Consider the following 16,460-nt stretch of genomic DNA (forward strand, 5'->3'; position numbering starts at 1 on the left):
CTGAGTCACTGCAGGCAGAAGGGTGGTTCTTTGTGTGATCAGGTAGACAGGGCCTTGCTCAAGCCGAGGCTGCTATGCCCTCTAGTGTAGAATTTATTACTAAAAAGCAGCAAACCAGAGAGCCCAGCTTCTTCCCAGGCTCCTGGCAGGCTGTTCCAAGACATGCCAGGTACATTCATAGGCTCACAGTGCAAAGAAGTAACTTCATTTTGTTAATAATTTACTCCCAACTTTGCCCAGCAGCCTATGCTGTCAATAGCTGTGGTATCTGTCCCTTTTGTTCAAAACTACACAAATAATGTTGGGGTTTTGTTCTTTGAAACCTCCATTACTTGCCTCTTTCAACTTCGAGGAGAGCTGCAGCCCCAACAGGCAGCAGAGTGCCTCAGAAACCTGGGATTCAGAGTCCTGTCCTCACTTCAGGATTCATTTCTAGCTTCATCCCCTTGTCTTTGTCAGTAGTGAAGATTGAAATTAAGCAAGAAAGTCTGGGTAGTGCACAGAGAAGACAGCTTAGGGAGACGAGTCAGAATAGGAACTGGATGGTGTAATCTTCCAACTGCAGCTCAGCACAACCACCTGGAAAAAGGGCTGCATCTGGGTCTGTCTGCACAGCATTGAGCACAATAAAGTCCTGCTCCCTGTTACAGTGCCAGGGCCTTCCCATGCCAGCAGCTTTACAGCCTCACTGTTTTCCTTCCCACCTCCCCAGAGCTGTGCAGCTGGAAAAACCTCCTATTTCCCAGGGCAGCTCCTTTATTTTTGCCTCTGCAAACAGGGCACACAGTTAAGCCCCAGAAAACGTCTTGGGCATTTTGTAACAGAACTTGCTCGACCAGTGTTTGAAGCACTTAACTGACCCATTTCCTTTTTTTTTTTTTTTAATAAAAACAGTCATCAGCTCGGGGCAATGCACAGTTGTAATTCTCACCCTGCCAGGTCAGAGACACCACTGTGCTGCTCCCATGAGAGCACAGCTGGAAAGCTGGCAGGTCCACACAGCATTAAAAGCAGTCTAGAGTGCATGTGACAATGGACTTGGGAGGAGACTGAATTTCATTTGTACAGTTCAAAAAGCCACCTGGACCCCACTGTGTGCTGTGTGATGAAGTTGCATCAGCAACATTTGTCTGCACTGAGGTCCCAGCTGAATGCCTGGATAGGAACCTGCCCACCACCCACCTTTCCTGTGAGTGGTCACACTCTGCACCATCACTCATAATAGACAAAGGAAAAATCCCAAAATCCTGTTCTGTTTGGATGCTTGTTCAGGCGTGCCAAGCTACGATGGTTGATGTATTTCACAAACTTCAGAGTTTCTTTGTCTCTGTAAACTAAGGCCAAGCAGTTGTCCTCTGGATTCACTGTCAACAGCTAGGAGACACAAAAGGAAGGGAGGATATCAGTGTCATAAAAACAGCTTTGATAGAATTCTGAAGAAGTAGTTTCAAAAGTTAGAGCAAAAGTCTGGTGTTAGAAAATGAACTGTGACACCATTTTCATTTTAATACCCCTTAACCTGAAGCATTACTATAGAGTAATAATATCTATTTAATAATATATTATACAGTTCTGGACTAGTGTGGCTGCTCAGCACTGTCATTAGTACTGATGCTGGATGTGACCCCAGGAACAGCACCCCCCTGGAAAAGTGTCATCTCTGCCTCAGCCTTGTGTCCCTCCAAGGCAGGCTTCCCCGTGGCCCCAGGAGCAGGGAGCGGGGCAGGAAGGCTCCAGAGCAATCCTGAGCACCCTCAGGATGATGTTAGTGTACAACCAAGTGTAATTATATCACTCCACCCTAAACAATTTCATCTCATTTGCAGCTACTATCTGAGGTCCTTACCTCTTCATCTTCACCTTTAGCAATGTAGGAGGTAAAGCCACCATATTCAGGATCCCAGTCTTAAAACAGAGAAGAAAGACCCTTAGAAAGTCCAGTGCTGCCCAGGCTCCTTACAGCCCTCCTGGAGATGCCCTGGCACCCCACTGCCCACAGTTAGTGGATACAGGATGATCCCCAGTTTGCCTCCTCACATGTAGAACAGTTCTGCCTTCACAGACAGCAGAAGGATTTCAGGATAATTACCAGCATGTGCCCAATGGTTTCAGTTGTGCGTTCTGGGCTCAGCTGGTCTAAAATGCTCGTGTTTAGATTTTTGTTTTCATCACTATCTAACCGGCAATCTAAAATGTAACTGTTGGAAACCCTGGGCTTTGTGAATGGGAGGTACAGTGACAATTCTGATGAGAAAAGGGGTGAAACACAACACTTCCAGCGGGTGTTGTGGCCACCTGAGCCTCCCCCGTGCCCAGAGCTGCTGCCTAGGAGAGGAAAGGTCCGGGAGGCTCAGCCTTTCCCTCTGCCCAAGCGCCACCTCCTGGCTCCAGCAGGAAAGAGCTGACTCCAAGGCCACAATCCCAACAAATCTTTGTACACAAAGACTACTGAAACAAGGGTTTATGCCCAAGTGAGGACTAGGACAGAATCTAAAGAGACCTTCCATAGGTAGGAAAAAGCAGGGAAATTTTGTTGGTTTTAGCACTGCTGAGAATTCAGAAGGAACTCCTTTGTGCAAAGCTTGTAAGGAGAGTGACATCTCTCTCCTGCCCACTTACCCTCACAGCCACAGAAGAAGAGCAGGTCGAGAGCAAACTCAGCTGCCTGAGTGTCGTGGACGAGGGTGTAGTGGCCGTGGGTCCAGCGCCTCAGCTCCCCCGCACACACAGGGCCCCCCGGGCCTAGGAGAGGGCACAGACACGCCAGGCACAGCCAGGGAGCCGGGCAGGGCACGTGGGCAGCAAGGCCTGCTGCTCTCACACCACTGAGATCATCTGCTGGCCCCAGCACAGCAAGGGTAAACCCACAGGCTGCAAGGGAACGCCTGGCTCCAGGGAATGTACCTGAGCGTGTAGGAATGGGAGCAACATTTGCTCCGAGCTCTGATGTGCTTTAGTTTAACCAGTTCTTCCCTTTTCACTGTTTCCCCTGGATTTACAGTGGAGCTCCAAACCCCAGGAGCCAGCATCCTTTCTGCTCTGGAAGTAGCCAGGAACTACCAGAAACCCCAGTAAAGAAGGATATTGCCCTGAACTCACTCTGAGTGTGCCATCCAAGGAGGTATGTCAGAATTTGGGGAAGCCTTTCTTTTCTCATGGGTCTTGCTCAGTTTTCAATCCATGTAGACTCAGTCTGTGCCCTCCTCATACATGAATTAAAAATCACACGGTGGGAACAGGGCAGACAGAAGAGCCAAATGACTGTGGAAATCAGAGAAGCAAAGCCTTGCTCCTACTGAGTGTTCTGATGGGATTTTTCATTAGGACTTTTTTTTTAAATATATTTTATTCCAGTGTCCACTAACTTGCCTGATTCAGTGCAGGGTGAGTGTTTTCAAAAATTCTGCCCTTAAACTTCAGTCACTGTTTCAAATAAACATCACCAATCCCTGCATCCAAAATTATTCTCATCCTTGACAGCAGTGGTATCTCACTCCTGACAATAAATGCTTATTAAAGCTGACAGTGTTTTCCGAAAGGTTAAATCCTACCTTTGAGGTATCAGTTTTCTAGTTCTGAAATTAAGCTGATGTGTTCACCTTTCTCCTTTGGATTTGTTATCCTGCATGAAAATCTGATTTATAAGAAGCAGGGATACTTGGATGTAGAAACCACATAGCGACTGACAAAAGGTTATTGGGCAATTAACAGCCTCCCCAGAAGTCCCACCCTTAAGACTTAGGTCTGTTCAAGTTAGTCATGGATTTACTCCAAATTCTTTGGCAGTGGTCACTGATTTTGGTACCTAATCTGATGTGCTTCTAGTCCCACACTTGTGCTGGCTGCAGTACGAGATGAAACACTGGGTTCCATGGAGGTCACTGGAACTCTGCTGCCAGCACTGAGCACCAGGACTGTGCTGGAGTCCTCTCACCCTGCTGCTGTACTTACTGCTCTGTGTCTCGCCGTCCTGTGCCTCACCAGTGCTGTCAGCCTGGGCTGGCTCACAGGGACTGCTGTCAGAGGGTTGTTCAGCCTCTTCCTGCTCAGGTTTGAGACTTCTGTGCCCAGCAGCGTCTGCTGCTCGTCCTTCCCCAGCATCTTCATCCTCATCAGAGGGAGCCAGGAAGTGCAGCTTCAAGCCAGTGAAGTTGGAAAGCAGCAAGAACAAGGCCTCGGAGCGCAAGAGCCGCAGGAACGCCTTCAGGGTGTCAGGGACGGTGCCTTCCTCTGCTGCCTCGTAGAGTCTGAAAGACAGCAGGGGCATCTCCTTGCTGCAAGAACCACATCCCTGGGGCAGCAGGGACCAGGGCAGCCTCATGGCAGCTCCTGCTTGGCCTGACAACAGGTGCAGTGTGCTGCCCTTCCCCACCTTTTGTTGGCAGGCCCACGACTACTCCACTGGATCCCTTTGTTCTCCAACGCTTCACAGAGTAGTTGGTATTTCTCTTTCTAGGCAAAAACGATAGTGCAGAGGCATTAACATTTAGCTCCCAGGTGTGCCAGAGGCAGTGCCTCCAAATAAGGCATTCTTAACTTTCTCTCTAGCTTGTCTGAGGATCCCAAGGCTGCTGAATTTAGAGGCACTGCCTGGGAGGGCCTTGTGTCTGTTCAGTGAGTGACCAGGAGGTATCAGATGCTACTTGGTTGTCTGCTGGGTGAGAATGCAGCTTGACTGAGATACAGGTGCCCTGTAAGCCAGAGGTCAGTCAGCCTTGAGAGGCAAAGCCCTTCAGGTAAGACAAACCTCCCATGGGTCACTTGTTTCACACACCTGTGGAGTTCCCCAAGTGCCAGACTGCAAGAGCTGGGGGAAAGGCTGAGAAGCAGGAAGGGTGACGTGGGTTTCCAGCCTTCTGCTTTGCTTCTTGCAGGAAATAGGGTTGAGTACAAGTGTTTGATTTTTGGTGAGTCCCTGTGCAGCAGTGTACAGTCAGTCAGAGGGGATCCACCCACAGAATCACAGAGTGGGCGAGGTTGGAAAGGACCTCTGGAGGTCCATTCCCCTTTAGGGCACGGAACTAGGTGTTTTAGTTAACAGATGTGCAAGCAAGCCCTTTCCCAGCCTGCCTGCCAGGTGGTACCTGCCAGCCCTGCAACCCCTTCTGGCAGATGAGATCAAGTGGAACCACCAGGCTCACCTTCAGGAAGTCTTTCAGGAGAATTTCCGATCGCTCCTCAAATTCCTCCTGGATCTGAGCTTGGGAGTCCATGTCCAAATAAACAGGATTGATCCACTCATACAATATTTCATGCTGGAAGGGAAATGGATATTGCAATCCCGAGTTTGCAAAAGTGAAATTCCTCAGTTCCCCCTACAGAGCTGGATTCCTACACACACACTCCATTCCTTTATTGCATTGCACCACCAGTATTTGCTGCAGTCTCTGAACTACTGCAGGTGTGCAAAACATCCAGAGTCAAGAAAGATGCACGAGAAAGAACCTGGATACAAATTTATGGACAGGGAACAAAAAGGAGAGCGCAACAGGATTAAAGCATCCCCAGAGCATCGCGGCCTCCCGCAGCAGGTACTACAGGAACAAGACAGAGACACGCAGATGAGCAGATGCAGGCTTGTTACTCACATCACAGGGGATGTGGGGGCTCCTGGGCAGGGGAGCTTCAGCGTGGCGGGCGGGTCTGAGCTCTGCCGGGCCGTGGAACCAGCCGCTCACGGACAGGCGGCACTTGTGCGACACCACTTCTGACACCTGCAATGGCACCAGCGGCACGTCACTGCCTGGGTGACAGCACAGCCAAGGACAGGGGTGACAGGCACCGTGCACACTCACGGCAGGAGGTGGACCTGACTCCAGAGAGCCCACTTGCACACATGGAAAAGTCAGGGCTAGACCAGGTCGATTATCGGAGAGGACGAGAGCAAGCTTTGATGCTCGAGTCCATTGCATGTCCCAGAATTCCAGCCTAGGCTTTTACTCCAAGCTCACAGCAGAGCTCTTTCTGAGAGCCTTGTCATTCTGTTGTAAAGTAACTGTATTTCATTTTTCTACCATTTATTCTGTTGAAGGACCAGCCATGACCTGCAAAAATCATCTGTCACAGCTCCATCTGAAGGTCAGACAACACGGAGCACCCGTGGGCCTTGGCAGACCATACTGCTCTGCTTTTTTGTCCTTTACTTTTTAAAACTGCTGTAACACAAGCCAGCACGAAGGACGTTTGGCTGGTACCTTTGGCTCTTTATTTGTCAGACTAAGAGCAGACCTTTTATCCTGGCATTTACCCTGGTCTCTGGAAACCCTTAGTTTTCCCACAGTGATGGACACTGTTAAACCTTGATTTCATGAAATTGTGCAGAGGTTGGGATAAATGGAACAATTTCACACTCTAAAGGTGCTGTAACAGTAGTGTGAAGAGAAAGCACAAATTATAGCCCTGTTGGCAAGGTGGTGGGCTCAGGAGCTCTTCTGGAGCAAAGTGATGACATGAAAGATGTGAGCTAGTTTAAAACAAGCCAACAAACAAAACCAAGCCCTAGCCAAATTTACAGCAGGGGCTTGCCAGGATAGCAAGACAAACCAGAAATTCTTCTTTCCCAGGATGATGGAGCTAGACTGATAGTTTAGTGCTGGCTTTGTCAGTCCTTGAAGCCCTGCCTTCAGCACACAGCACTTCGCACGAGTATCTGCTCTAGCCACAGTTCCTCTCCTTCCCCATCAGGATTGTAATAACACACAGAGGGAACAACCACAACAATGAGAATCAAAAAAGGAACAAGAGACAGCTCCTTGCCTGGTGGAAAGAGACTGGAGACACTTCAAAGAAAACCAGCGTGTTCCACGAAGGCACTAATGACTTGGTGATTTGCTGGGGCTGAAAGTGCTCTGAGGAGGAAGAAAACATGCTCTGGTTAAGATCCTGAACTGGGACTTGCTAGAGGCTGCTACTTCTCTCCCACTTCCTGACAGTGACTGGTAGGACACCTGGGTACCAGGGATGGAGTGCAGAGCAAGGGCGTGGTGAGGAATCAGTGCACTGCTCTGGGGACAGGCAGAGGAAGCTGGAGCTGTTCAGCCTGGAGAGGAGAAGGCTCCAGGGAGACCTTTGAGCCCCTTTCAGGGCCTAAAGGGGCTGCAAGGGAGCTGGAGAGGGACTCTGGACAAGGGCCTGGAGGGACAGGACAAGGGGGAATGGCTTCAAACTGCCAGAGGGCAGGGTTAGATTGGACGTTGGGAAGAAATTCTTTACTATGAGAGTGGTGAGGCCCTGGCACAGAGAAGCTGTGGCTGCCCCATCCCTGGAACTGTTCAAGGCCAGGTTGCACAGGACTTGGAGCAATCTGGTTTAGTGGAAGGTGTCCCTGCCCATGGCAGGGGGCAGGAATGAGACGATCTTTAAGATTCCTTCCAACCCAAACCATTCTGTGCTGGAAAGGGACGTTACTGTCATCAATCTGGAGTTCCAAGCACAGTTACTGCCATTGCTTCCAACTTGCCTCCACTCTCAGCCCTTCCAAAAAGAACACAATAAAAGGCTGTTTCTTTGCCTGCTGTTGCTCGTGGTCTGTAAAGCCCCCTACAGCCCACCTGAGGTGCAAATCTGACCCATACACCCGCTTTTGAGGACAAAGGAGAAACTCCTTATCTCCCTTCTACTGTTTGAGAGTTGCTGCCAGGTGCACACGAGCCCTGTGTCTGTGACCCCCCAGGGCTCTCACCGTCTGTGCCGTACAGGTCCAGCGTTCCCCCGTCCCTGCCCTCCCAGGGTGGCACCAGGTACAGGATGAAGGCGATTCTCCGACCCTCCAGCTCGTCATCGTGGCACAGCAACACATCTGCAATCACACACGTTTTGCTGCTGCTGCAGCATCTTTCCATCCTTCCAGCAGCTGCCTCCCAGCTCTGGCCCCGCCAGGGTACAGCAAGAAGAGACATGTTCCTCCCAGGAACTGCATTTTCAACTCATCGGCATCACTGCCCTGAGATCTGCAAGATTAACTTGTGTGGGATTGCACTGCAGCTGGCAGATTAGCCCCCACAAACTCAGCTGCAGCATTTGGAAGATGAACATTCACCCTTCTGCATGGAAGCAGCCACATAAACTCTGAAAAAGTGAGGACTTGCAACAGCACCAGGCCCAGTGAAAGCCACCAGCAACAGAACTACAGCAACACCTTTTCCACCATTTGTACTTTGTTTTCTGAGACTTTTATTTGCTGCTTCTGGGACCCTCTGGAACTAGAAAAGGGTTGGGATGGGTTATAAAAGTAGGTATTCCGTTGACATTTTGTTTCCAATGCATGCACAGAAGCTTTAGCGAAAGGATCACTCATGTACTGACCAGTATACTCATATTTAGCACAGGAGATGTCAATAGTTGGCTCCAGCTCTATCTGGGTCACAGCAGAAAGCCAGGGTCGGAATTCTTCACACAGAGCGTTCCTGAGAAGACACGCACAGGGCACTTGTTATAAAGCATCCATATCACCACAGACTAAACTAATGTATTGTCTCCCAGCTATTGAAAGAGTCACAGGTGCTGTCGCTGCGGGTGACAGTGTATCCTTTACCTCAGCGCGGCGATGTGGGGCTCGGCGTTTGCCCCCAGCTCGTCGGACTGCGGCGGCCCATGGAAGAGAGGAAGGGACGGGGTTAGGGCGGCTCAGCCCGGCTCGGCCCGGCCCGGCCCGGCGCGGCGCGGGTCCCACCTGCCGCAGCGAGAGGAGGTCGTTGTGCCGCCCGCGGAAGGCGAGGCCCAGCAGCTCGTCCCGCAGCGCCTCGGCGAAGGCCGCGCCCGCCAGGAACCCGGGGATGACGGCGTGGCGGAACGGGGCCGGCTCCAGCGCCGCCGCCTCTGCCGGGGAGAGGCCGCCGGTGAGGGCCGGGGAACGGGGCCGGGCCGTACCGAGCCGTACCGCTCCTCACCGGCCGGCCGGGCCGTACCGTACCGTACCGTACAGCACCATACTGTACCATGCCGCACCGTACCGTGCCGCACCGCACCATACTGTACCACGCCGTACCGTGCCGCAGGCGCTCCCCGCGGGCCCAGGCCGTACCGTACCGCACCATGCCATACCGCACCGTGCCGTACCGTGCCGTACCGTGCCATACTGTACCACACCGTACCGTGCCGCAGGCGCTCCCCGCGGGCCCAGGCCGCCCCCGCGCGCTCCCGCAGCTCCGCGTCCCCGAGGGCCGCGCTCAGCTCCGCACGCCCCTCCCGCCTCCCGCGCTTGGCCCCCGGCAGCGCGCCCGCTCCGCGGCGCTTGGCGGCCATGGCGCCCCCCGGCCGGACTGCAACTCCCGGCGGCCCCCGCGCCGCTCCCCCGGCGGCCAATCGGAGAGCGCGGTGGACGGGGCGGAGCGCTGCTGGCCAATGGGCGAGCAGGGCAGGGCGGGGCGCGGTCCCGGCAGGCGGCGCGCGGCGCTCGGGGCCGGGCGGGCGTTGATGGCGGACGCGGCTCCCGCCGGCCAGCTCTGAGCGCCGCTCCCGCCGCTCCCGCCATGTCCGTGGTGCCGCCCAACCGCTCGCAGACCGGCTGGCCCCGCGGGGTCAACCAGTTCGGCAACAAGTACATCCAGCAGACGAAGCCGCTCACGCTGGAGAGAACCATCAACCTGTGAGCGCCGCCTCGGGCCTGCCCGCTCCCTCAGCAGCCCCGTCCCGCTCCCTCAGCAGCCCCGGCCCCGCTCCCTCAGCAGCCCCGCCCCGCTCCCTCAGCAGCCCCGGCCCCGCTCCCTCAGCAGCCCCGGCCCCGCTCCCTCAGCAGCCCCGCGGGGTTTGCGCTCTGTGCCCGCCCTGCGAGGCCCGGAGGGTCGCGGCCTCCCGGAGAGCCGAGGGCAGGGCGGCACGGCCCCGGTGCCTTTGGGGCTCCCCCCGCGCAGGGGCTGCTGAGCCGCACTGGGGGGACCGAGGGCTCGCCGGCCGTCGGGGCAGTGTGGAGCGTTTGGGGTGAACGCTTCAGTGCTCAAAAACAGCGTCTGGCTCGGGAGGTGTGAGCCCCGAGTAACGCAGGGAGGGTTTGGGCGTGTTGAGCATCACAGGCGCTCCCGTGGGTAATCCCGAAAGGCGGCAGAGGGAGAAGCTTGGCCTCTCCGGCATTGTTGGCCTCGCTGGGACCGGGCTGACCCTGTGGCCGCAGTCAGTAGGATGCAGCTGGATGTGCCTGGTGTTTGTGGGTTGTCTGGTGCAGGTGTTGGGGTTCTATTCAAAGTGCTTGCTACAAGAGAAAACTTTACTTCTGTCATAGATACAAAGTACTTGCTAATAAGTATTGACATATTTTTTAATGAGAAACTATGTATTTTAGCTTCTTCTAGTAAATCCTGGTGGACACAGAATGTGTTCTTTGCTAAGCATGTCTGTCAAGTTGCAAAAACCAGCAGATGTTAAGTGCAGCAGTCAATATTCAATTTGAACTACTCATCACTGGCACTTGTGTTTTTTGGTGTAGCTGAGTTTATTCAGAGTCTTGTGAAAGTTCAAATATGAGCTTCAGAGATTGGAATATTTCTATAGAGTTTCTGAAGAAATGCCTCATCAGGAAGCTGTGTTATCAGCATATTTTTTTTTTAAAGTTCAGGCCATTTCTTGCCTAACCTTTCTTTTCTTTTGTGACTGTTTTCAGTCCCTCTTACCTGGAGAAATCACTGAGTTTCCACTGCACTGTCCCAAGAGTGCAGAGGCCCAGAACCAGCCCAACAGGGGGATCTGCTCACACTCTTTACCCTCCCCCAGGCTCCCAACCCTGCCTTCAGACAGTCAGCATTTCTCTTCTTCTGTGATGCAGACGCCTGATTTCCTACTTCAAAACAAACCATCCTTCTAACAGTTTAGTTCTGAGGCCCTTCATTACATCTGCAGAAAACAGCTGCAGTCCTGTGCAGCTTCCTTCCTTGTTGAGTTCCCTCCAGCAGCTCCCTCTGGCTCCAGGGCCCCGAGAGCCACCAGCGAGGGTTTTATCCCTGCGCTCTGAGTCACCCACCAGGCACACAGGGGGCTGCCCCAGGCCGGGGGCTGCGTCACAGGGGTTTAAAGTTAGGTTTCTTCACGCAGTGCCGTTTCCCCCTCGCAGGTACCCTCTGACAAACTACACGTTCGGCACCAAGGAGCCCCTGTATGAGAAGGACAGCTCGGTGGCCGCGCGGTTCCAGCGCATGAGGGAGGAGTTTGACAAGATCGGCATGAGGAGGACGGTGGAAGGGGTGCTGATCGTGCACGAGCACAGGCTGCCCCACGTGCTGCTCCTGCAGCTGGGGACAACTTTTTTCAAGCTGTAAGTGTTTCTTAAACTTTAAGCTTTAGTTTATTGTCACAGACCGCTAAACAGGTGGTGAGAGGTTAAACTGTGGCCAACTGGTTGATGTTCTGAATGAGATTCGCGTCTTGCAAAGACTTTGTGTGTGCTGGTGTTGAGGTAAGAATAAAAACAGGCAGTATTTACAATCTTTTCTTCAGCTTTTGGTTATTGTTGTTAAAACTTTACCTTTTAAGTGTCCCAGTCATTACCATGTCTATTGTTATGCTTTGTCCTGCTCGACTGAAAGCATTTTATATAATAGTTATTTTCATAAGGGACATAAGTAGCCATTTTAGTCATGGTTTATGGTGAAAGTTATCCTGCTGTCTTCAATTTCAAAGGTAGATTTGGAATTTCTGACTTAAGGACCATAAAAGAATTTGCAACTCCCTGCGTGGAAGCACATCTGAATTTACCTGTGAAAGCTGGTAAATGCAATAAAATGTAACTTTAGCTTTCATCACTGATTATTTGAACAGCCCTGGTGGTGAACTCAATCCTGGAGAAGATGAGGTGGAAGGGCTCAAACGCTTGATGACAGAGGTCTGTTTTCTTTTGTTGTGTTGCTGTAGCAGAATGTTACACTATTTTAGAATTGGCAGAATAAGCCAGAACATCAGAGTGGTCTTCTTACCGCTGCTGTTATTTTGTTGCTTTTGTGATGTTCTCAGGTAGTTACACATAAGCAGTCAAGTGTTCATTTGTCTGCATCATGAGTGTGGCTGACTCCTGCTGCTGCTCAAGTCCTGTGTTCATTTGCAGCTTTGCTTTCTGACTGGCCTCAGGCAAGTGAGTGTGCAGATGAGCAATAAAATATGTTGTGGAGCACAGCTGGTGAGGACTGGCCTTTGAGATAGTCCTCCCGTTGCACCACTAACCTTCCATGCCCTCCAATTAGCCTAAATTGTTCTGCCAGCTGGTGTAACAATGTATTTCCTTGTTCCCTGCTCAGATAGGACTCAGTCCAGCTGAATACAGCGTGGAATCTGAAATGCTCTCTGAAGTGGCCTTGTCCTGCCTGGCGAGGCTTTTACTAAAAAATTCCACTTCGTGCAAAAGTACTCTACAGTTCTATTGAAAGCTGTCTCAGAGCAGTTCTGAACTACATCAGACACTTACTACAGCAAGTTTTTGTTCTTCCAGTGTGTGTTTTCTAAAAAAATGGACTGGGGTAGTTAGAGTTGTGCTTGTTACTGATTTTTGGTAGATACTGGGTCGCCAGGATGGTGTTCAGCAAGACTGGGTGATTGATGACTGCATTGGCAATTGGTGGAGACCCAACTTTGAACCTCCACAGGTGAGTACTCCTGTGGGCTTCCATCTTCTTCAGTCAAGTACTGATTGTACTTCCAAAGCCTTCAGCCCACCTGCTGGCCTTTAGGAGTACCTGCTGCATGAGCAGTTAGTTTTTCTGTTTTTACCTGTTTTGTCTCCTGTTGGTGACTGGGGAGAAACTGCAACCTCTTCTTCTGGAAACTTCTGTCTCCCTCCTCATACGTGTCATGATGGATGAGAAACCACTGGACGTAATAGCTTCCAGTTCTGTGCTGAGACAGATGCACCACTGAAATTCTTTTTGTAGCCACAGTGGAAACCCTGGCACTGGTGCTTATGGAACAGATGCCCTGTGAATAAATTAGTCTCACTGCCCTGTTTCCAAAGGCTTTTATACTGAAAATCTTTGCTCATTTTACTGCTATGCATTTCTGTCTTACTGGGTTGTTTTAATTGCTTGTGAGTATTGGGGCCCATTTAGATCCTGTCACCAGTTGTGGCAGCAACAGCATTCCTTTCTTAAGTACTTTCTTATAATTTTTTTTTTATTTGATGCCAAGAAAGAAGAATATATGACACATTGAAAGCTTGCTCAGTGCTTGATAATTTATAAAAGTTTTGCACAGTATTTCCAAAGCTCTGTACAACTAATTTTTGTCATTTTTCTTCTAGTATCCCTATATCCCAGCTCATATTACAAAGCCAAAAGAGCACAAAAAACTTTTTTTGGTCCAGCTTCAAGAAAAGGGTAGGTATTTGTTTGCAGCAAAGGGTTGTATTTATACCAATGTCTAAATGCTTGCATTTCCTACAGGGAGAGGTAGCAAGTTTGTGTTCGTATGCTTGCAGCTGTTTGTAGTTGGTCACTAACGAAATTAAATGCTGGTGTTGGTTCTGAAGGTAGATGATCCTTTGAACATGAATTCCTAGTAAATTCTCATTCCTGCTCCTGTTCAGCATGTGAACCCCATGTTTAAGTAGAAAAGGAACAAACCTGCTTGAGTGCTCTGTGTGGTGACCTTGTTTTGAGGGCTGTGTGGGACAATGATACCCTGGCTGAATGTGTTCTGGTTTGTCTTATTTATCAACTTGTATTTGTTTTTAGCTTTGTTCGCAGTCCCCAAAAATTACAAGCTGGTGGCTGCACCCTTGTTTGAGCTCTATGACAATGCACCAGGATATGGACCAATTATTTCCAGCCTTCCTCAACTTTTGAGCAGGTACATTGTGTTTGTGTGATGGTTCTTGGCAATATGTTTGCTGTGGGACAGCAGAGCAGCGTGAGGCACTATAGAAACCAACTTGAAAAAGTTGTAGTTGTCCCAAAGAATGTCCCTCAGACAAGGTGTGGTGGGCAGTTTAGAGGCACTGATCACAGCTGGCTGGCACCAAAGCCCTACAAGCACTGTAGCTAAGGAAATGTGAAAGTGAGGATGGGGCTGTGCAAGCCCAAGGAACAGCTTCTTGTAGGTGCTGTGAGGACAGCGTGAGAGTAAAGGCCAAGATGTGAGTGAAGCACTGAGTTAGGTGTGCACGTTATCACAGCTTTGTGCTGATCAAATGTGGTGGGGTTTTAGACTCCCTGCTACAGTTTATAGCGTGGAGCATTTTTATGACACAAATATCTGTAGGGACAGCTGTATTTTTGCCTTCCTCTTCCCAATGTACACACTCTTCAGGTTTCTTACCTGGACATGGCTTGTGCCTCAGGTCTCCAGAGCTCACTGGTTTCTTATTTCAGTGGATGGTCATTCAGGCATGCCAGACATCCCACAGCCTGCCAGCTGCTCTTCAGGAAAGTTCTGTCCTCCTCTTCCTCTGATGAAGAAAGCCTGCTAGCAGAATGTCAGCACTGGTGTTGCCCATAATGGGCTTGTTTCCAGCTGGGCTTTTTTTGTCTATCCAGCCCCAGCTTTTGGCTTCCCCCTTCTAAAAACTGCAGGTACTTCTGAGTACCAGCAGAACACTGGCTGTTGTGCAGACAGGTGCTGGTTGGGCAGCAGTGCAACAGAGGCATCTGAAGGCTGGGCATCTGGAAGCTGAGAGGGATGGTTGTTTCCACTGGTATTTGTGAAACTTAGTTGAGAATTCTGCTGTTGAGTATGTCCATGTATGTTACCTTTGGAAAATGTAAGGGTTGCCTGACAGCAGAAATACTGTGCAGGAGTTGCTGGTGGAGGAACATAACTCTCACTGGGATTTTCATATCTATGAAACTGTCTTAGGAGATGAAACGTTAATAATTAGCTCTTCTGCAACCCTAAGAGACAGTTGTGCAATGTTAGAGAAGGAATGGCTGTTAAAAAATGATGCTGTACTGTAAAGCTGTCTTACTGAAAAATGCACTTTTGTCCTGTCAGGTGGAGGCTTATCCAGAGCAGAAACAAATCATTTGCATAACAATTCAAAAACGCCCTTAAATAGAAAGAACGAAAATTCCTCACTTGGTATAATCCTTTTAAATTTCAGATTCAACTTTATTTACAACTGAACTCCTGTTTACCTGAAGACTCCAACAGAAGAAGCCGTCTCTGTGAGCACAGCTTTAAAGTGTAGAGTGAAGAGTACGTGTGACTCAAGGATTTTTTTTAAGTCATTCTGTTCCTGGAGGCCACTGAAGTTTCTATGGTATGAACAGAGAAGTGAATCTCAATTGTTTAGGTAGAGAGATGGCAATGTGATACCAGTGTTTTATTCCCTTTTCACTGTAATACTCACCAGTTTTTTGTTTTGTACAACATTAAACAAAATGGTTAAGATTCTGTTTGTGTCTTGGGTTTGGTTTGGGGTTTGGTTGGTTGGTTGGTTGGGGTGTTTTATTTATTTTTATTTAGTTGTCTCCTACTTTTAGGGACATATTTTAAACTTTTAATACTTCAGGAATACAGAAGCTCTTGGAAACCAGAGGAGGAGCGAAGCCATTCAGGGCCCAGTCAGATGCTCCGATCTGCACCCCCGAGCAGGGAATTAAGATCAGGGAGAAATTTAAACAGTATAATAATTTCGAGTCTTAACCTGGAGAACAGAACTGGTGTTTTGAGGGAGTATGAGAACTTAAGGGCAACTGTAGCCTTTATCTGTTACCAGAATTGACCTGTTTGTACGGGGCTCAGAGGAGATGCAACATATTCCTTCTGGAAAGCAAAGGTAATTTTGTATATTTTTCCTTAGCTACTGAACAGAATTAGGGTCATGTTGAAATGCTTTGCTAATGCCATGTGCAAGTGGTTCCATGTTATGCCGAGCTGTGCTGTGTCATCCTGCAAGGGATATCCATGCTTCTGCTTTTTCTTCTCAATATTTCAGTCTCTTGCAGGTAGTAAAAATCAACCTTACTGACTTTGGGGTTTTTACATGCTTGGCTAAACGTAAATTCCAGTTGGATGTGACATGTCCCAGTGCCTTTAGCCTTCCGTAATTTTACTTGATGAGTCTTTAAAACATCTGTGTCTATGTTCTGCCTCTGATCCGGAGATGCACTGTTGCTTGTGCACTGTCCTCTTTCACGAAGGCGGGGTTGGGAAGTGCCAGCTGCCAAGAGAACTGAGTCTTGCCAAAGTGCTTGGCTCTGCTGCCATCTGCACTGGTAAGCAATGTACAGAACAATCCTGACAGCTCGGTGCCGTGGTCATATGGAAGCTGTGCCATATGGGAAGGGCACTGACAGATGCTGGGAAAGGTAGTGGTAGGTCTGTGCTCTTTGGTCCTATGGATGGAAGGCCTAGGCAGCTGCTGAGCAGAGGGTATGGTTTCTTCACTGCCAGGTGGGGAAATAAAGCTAGCAGGGGACCGTAGAACAGAACCATTTTGCCCGTGGAAGCGAGGAAGGGCAGGTGGAGGCTTGGAAGTCAGTTCCTACACGATCAAGGAGCAGAGTGCAGCTTTTGCTCCCTCGCGTTTGACAGCACCCCTCACCTTG

At 50.1% G+C, this 16,460-nt stretch overlaps 2 protein-coding genes across 2 annotated transcripts; one reads left to right on the forward strand and one right to left on the reverse strand.

Moving 5' to 3' along the window:
* Window positions 1–863: 863 nt before the first annotated feature.
* On the reverse strand, window positions 864–9,243 carry OGFOD1 (2-oxoglutarate and iron dependent oxygenase domain containing 1). Its single transcript, XM_050311064.1, has 13 exons — window positions 9,093–9,243; window positions 8,672–8,817; window positions 8,534–8,580; window positions 8,305–8,405; window positions 7,682–7,798; window positions 6,757–6,848; window positions 5,589–5,714; window positions 5,142–5,255; window positions 4,373–4,452; window positions 3,952–4,247; window positions 2,620–2,742; window positions 1,847–1,905; window positions 864–1,374 (listed from the first exon to the last, which is right to left on the reverse strand). The coding sequence occupies exons 1-13, from the start codon at window positions 9,241–9,243 to the stop codon at window positions 1,213–1,215; spliced, it is 1,614 nt and encodes a 537-aa protein (XP_050167021.1). The 3' UTR covers window positions 864–1,212.
* Window positions 9,244–9,366: 123 nt separating this feature from the next.
* Window positions 9,367–15,303, forward strand: NUDT21 (nudix hydrolase 21). Its single transcript, XM_050311073.1, has 7 exons — window positions 9,367–9,586; window positions 11,042–11,242; window positions 11,746–11,809; window positions 12,474–12,563; window positions 13,214–13,289; window positions 13,647–13,761; window positions 15,011–15,303. The coding sequence occupies exons 1-7, from the start codon at window positions 9,471–9,473 to the stop codon at window positions 15,030–15,032; spliced, it is 684 nt and encodes a 227-aa protein (XP_050167030.1). The 5' UTR covers window positions 9,367–9,470; the 3' UTR covers window positions 15,033–15,303.
* The last annotated feature ends 1,157 nt before the right edge of the window (window positions 15,304–16,460 follow it).

Source organism: Myiozetetes cayanensis, unplaced genomic scaffold (genome assembly GCF_022539395.1).
Source record: "Myiozetetes cayanensis isolate MyiCay16 unplaced genomic scaffold, myiCay2020 scf16, whole genome shotgun sequence".
Classification (NCBI taxonomy): domain Eukaryota; kingdom Metazoa; phylum Chordata; class Aves; order Passeriformes; family Tyrannidae; genus Myiozetetes; species Myiozetetes cayanensis.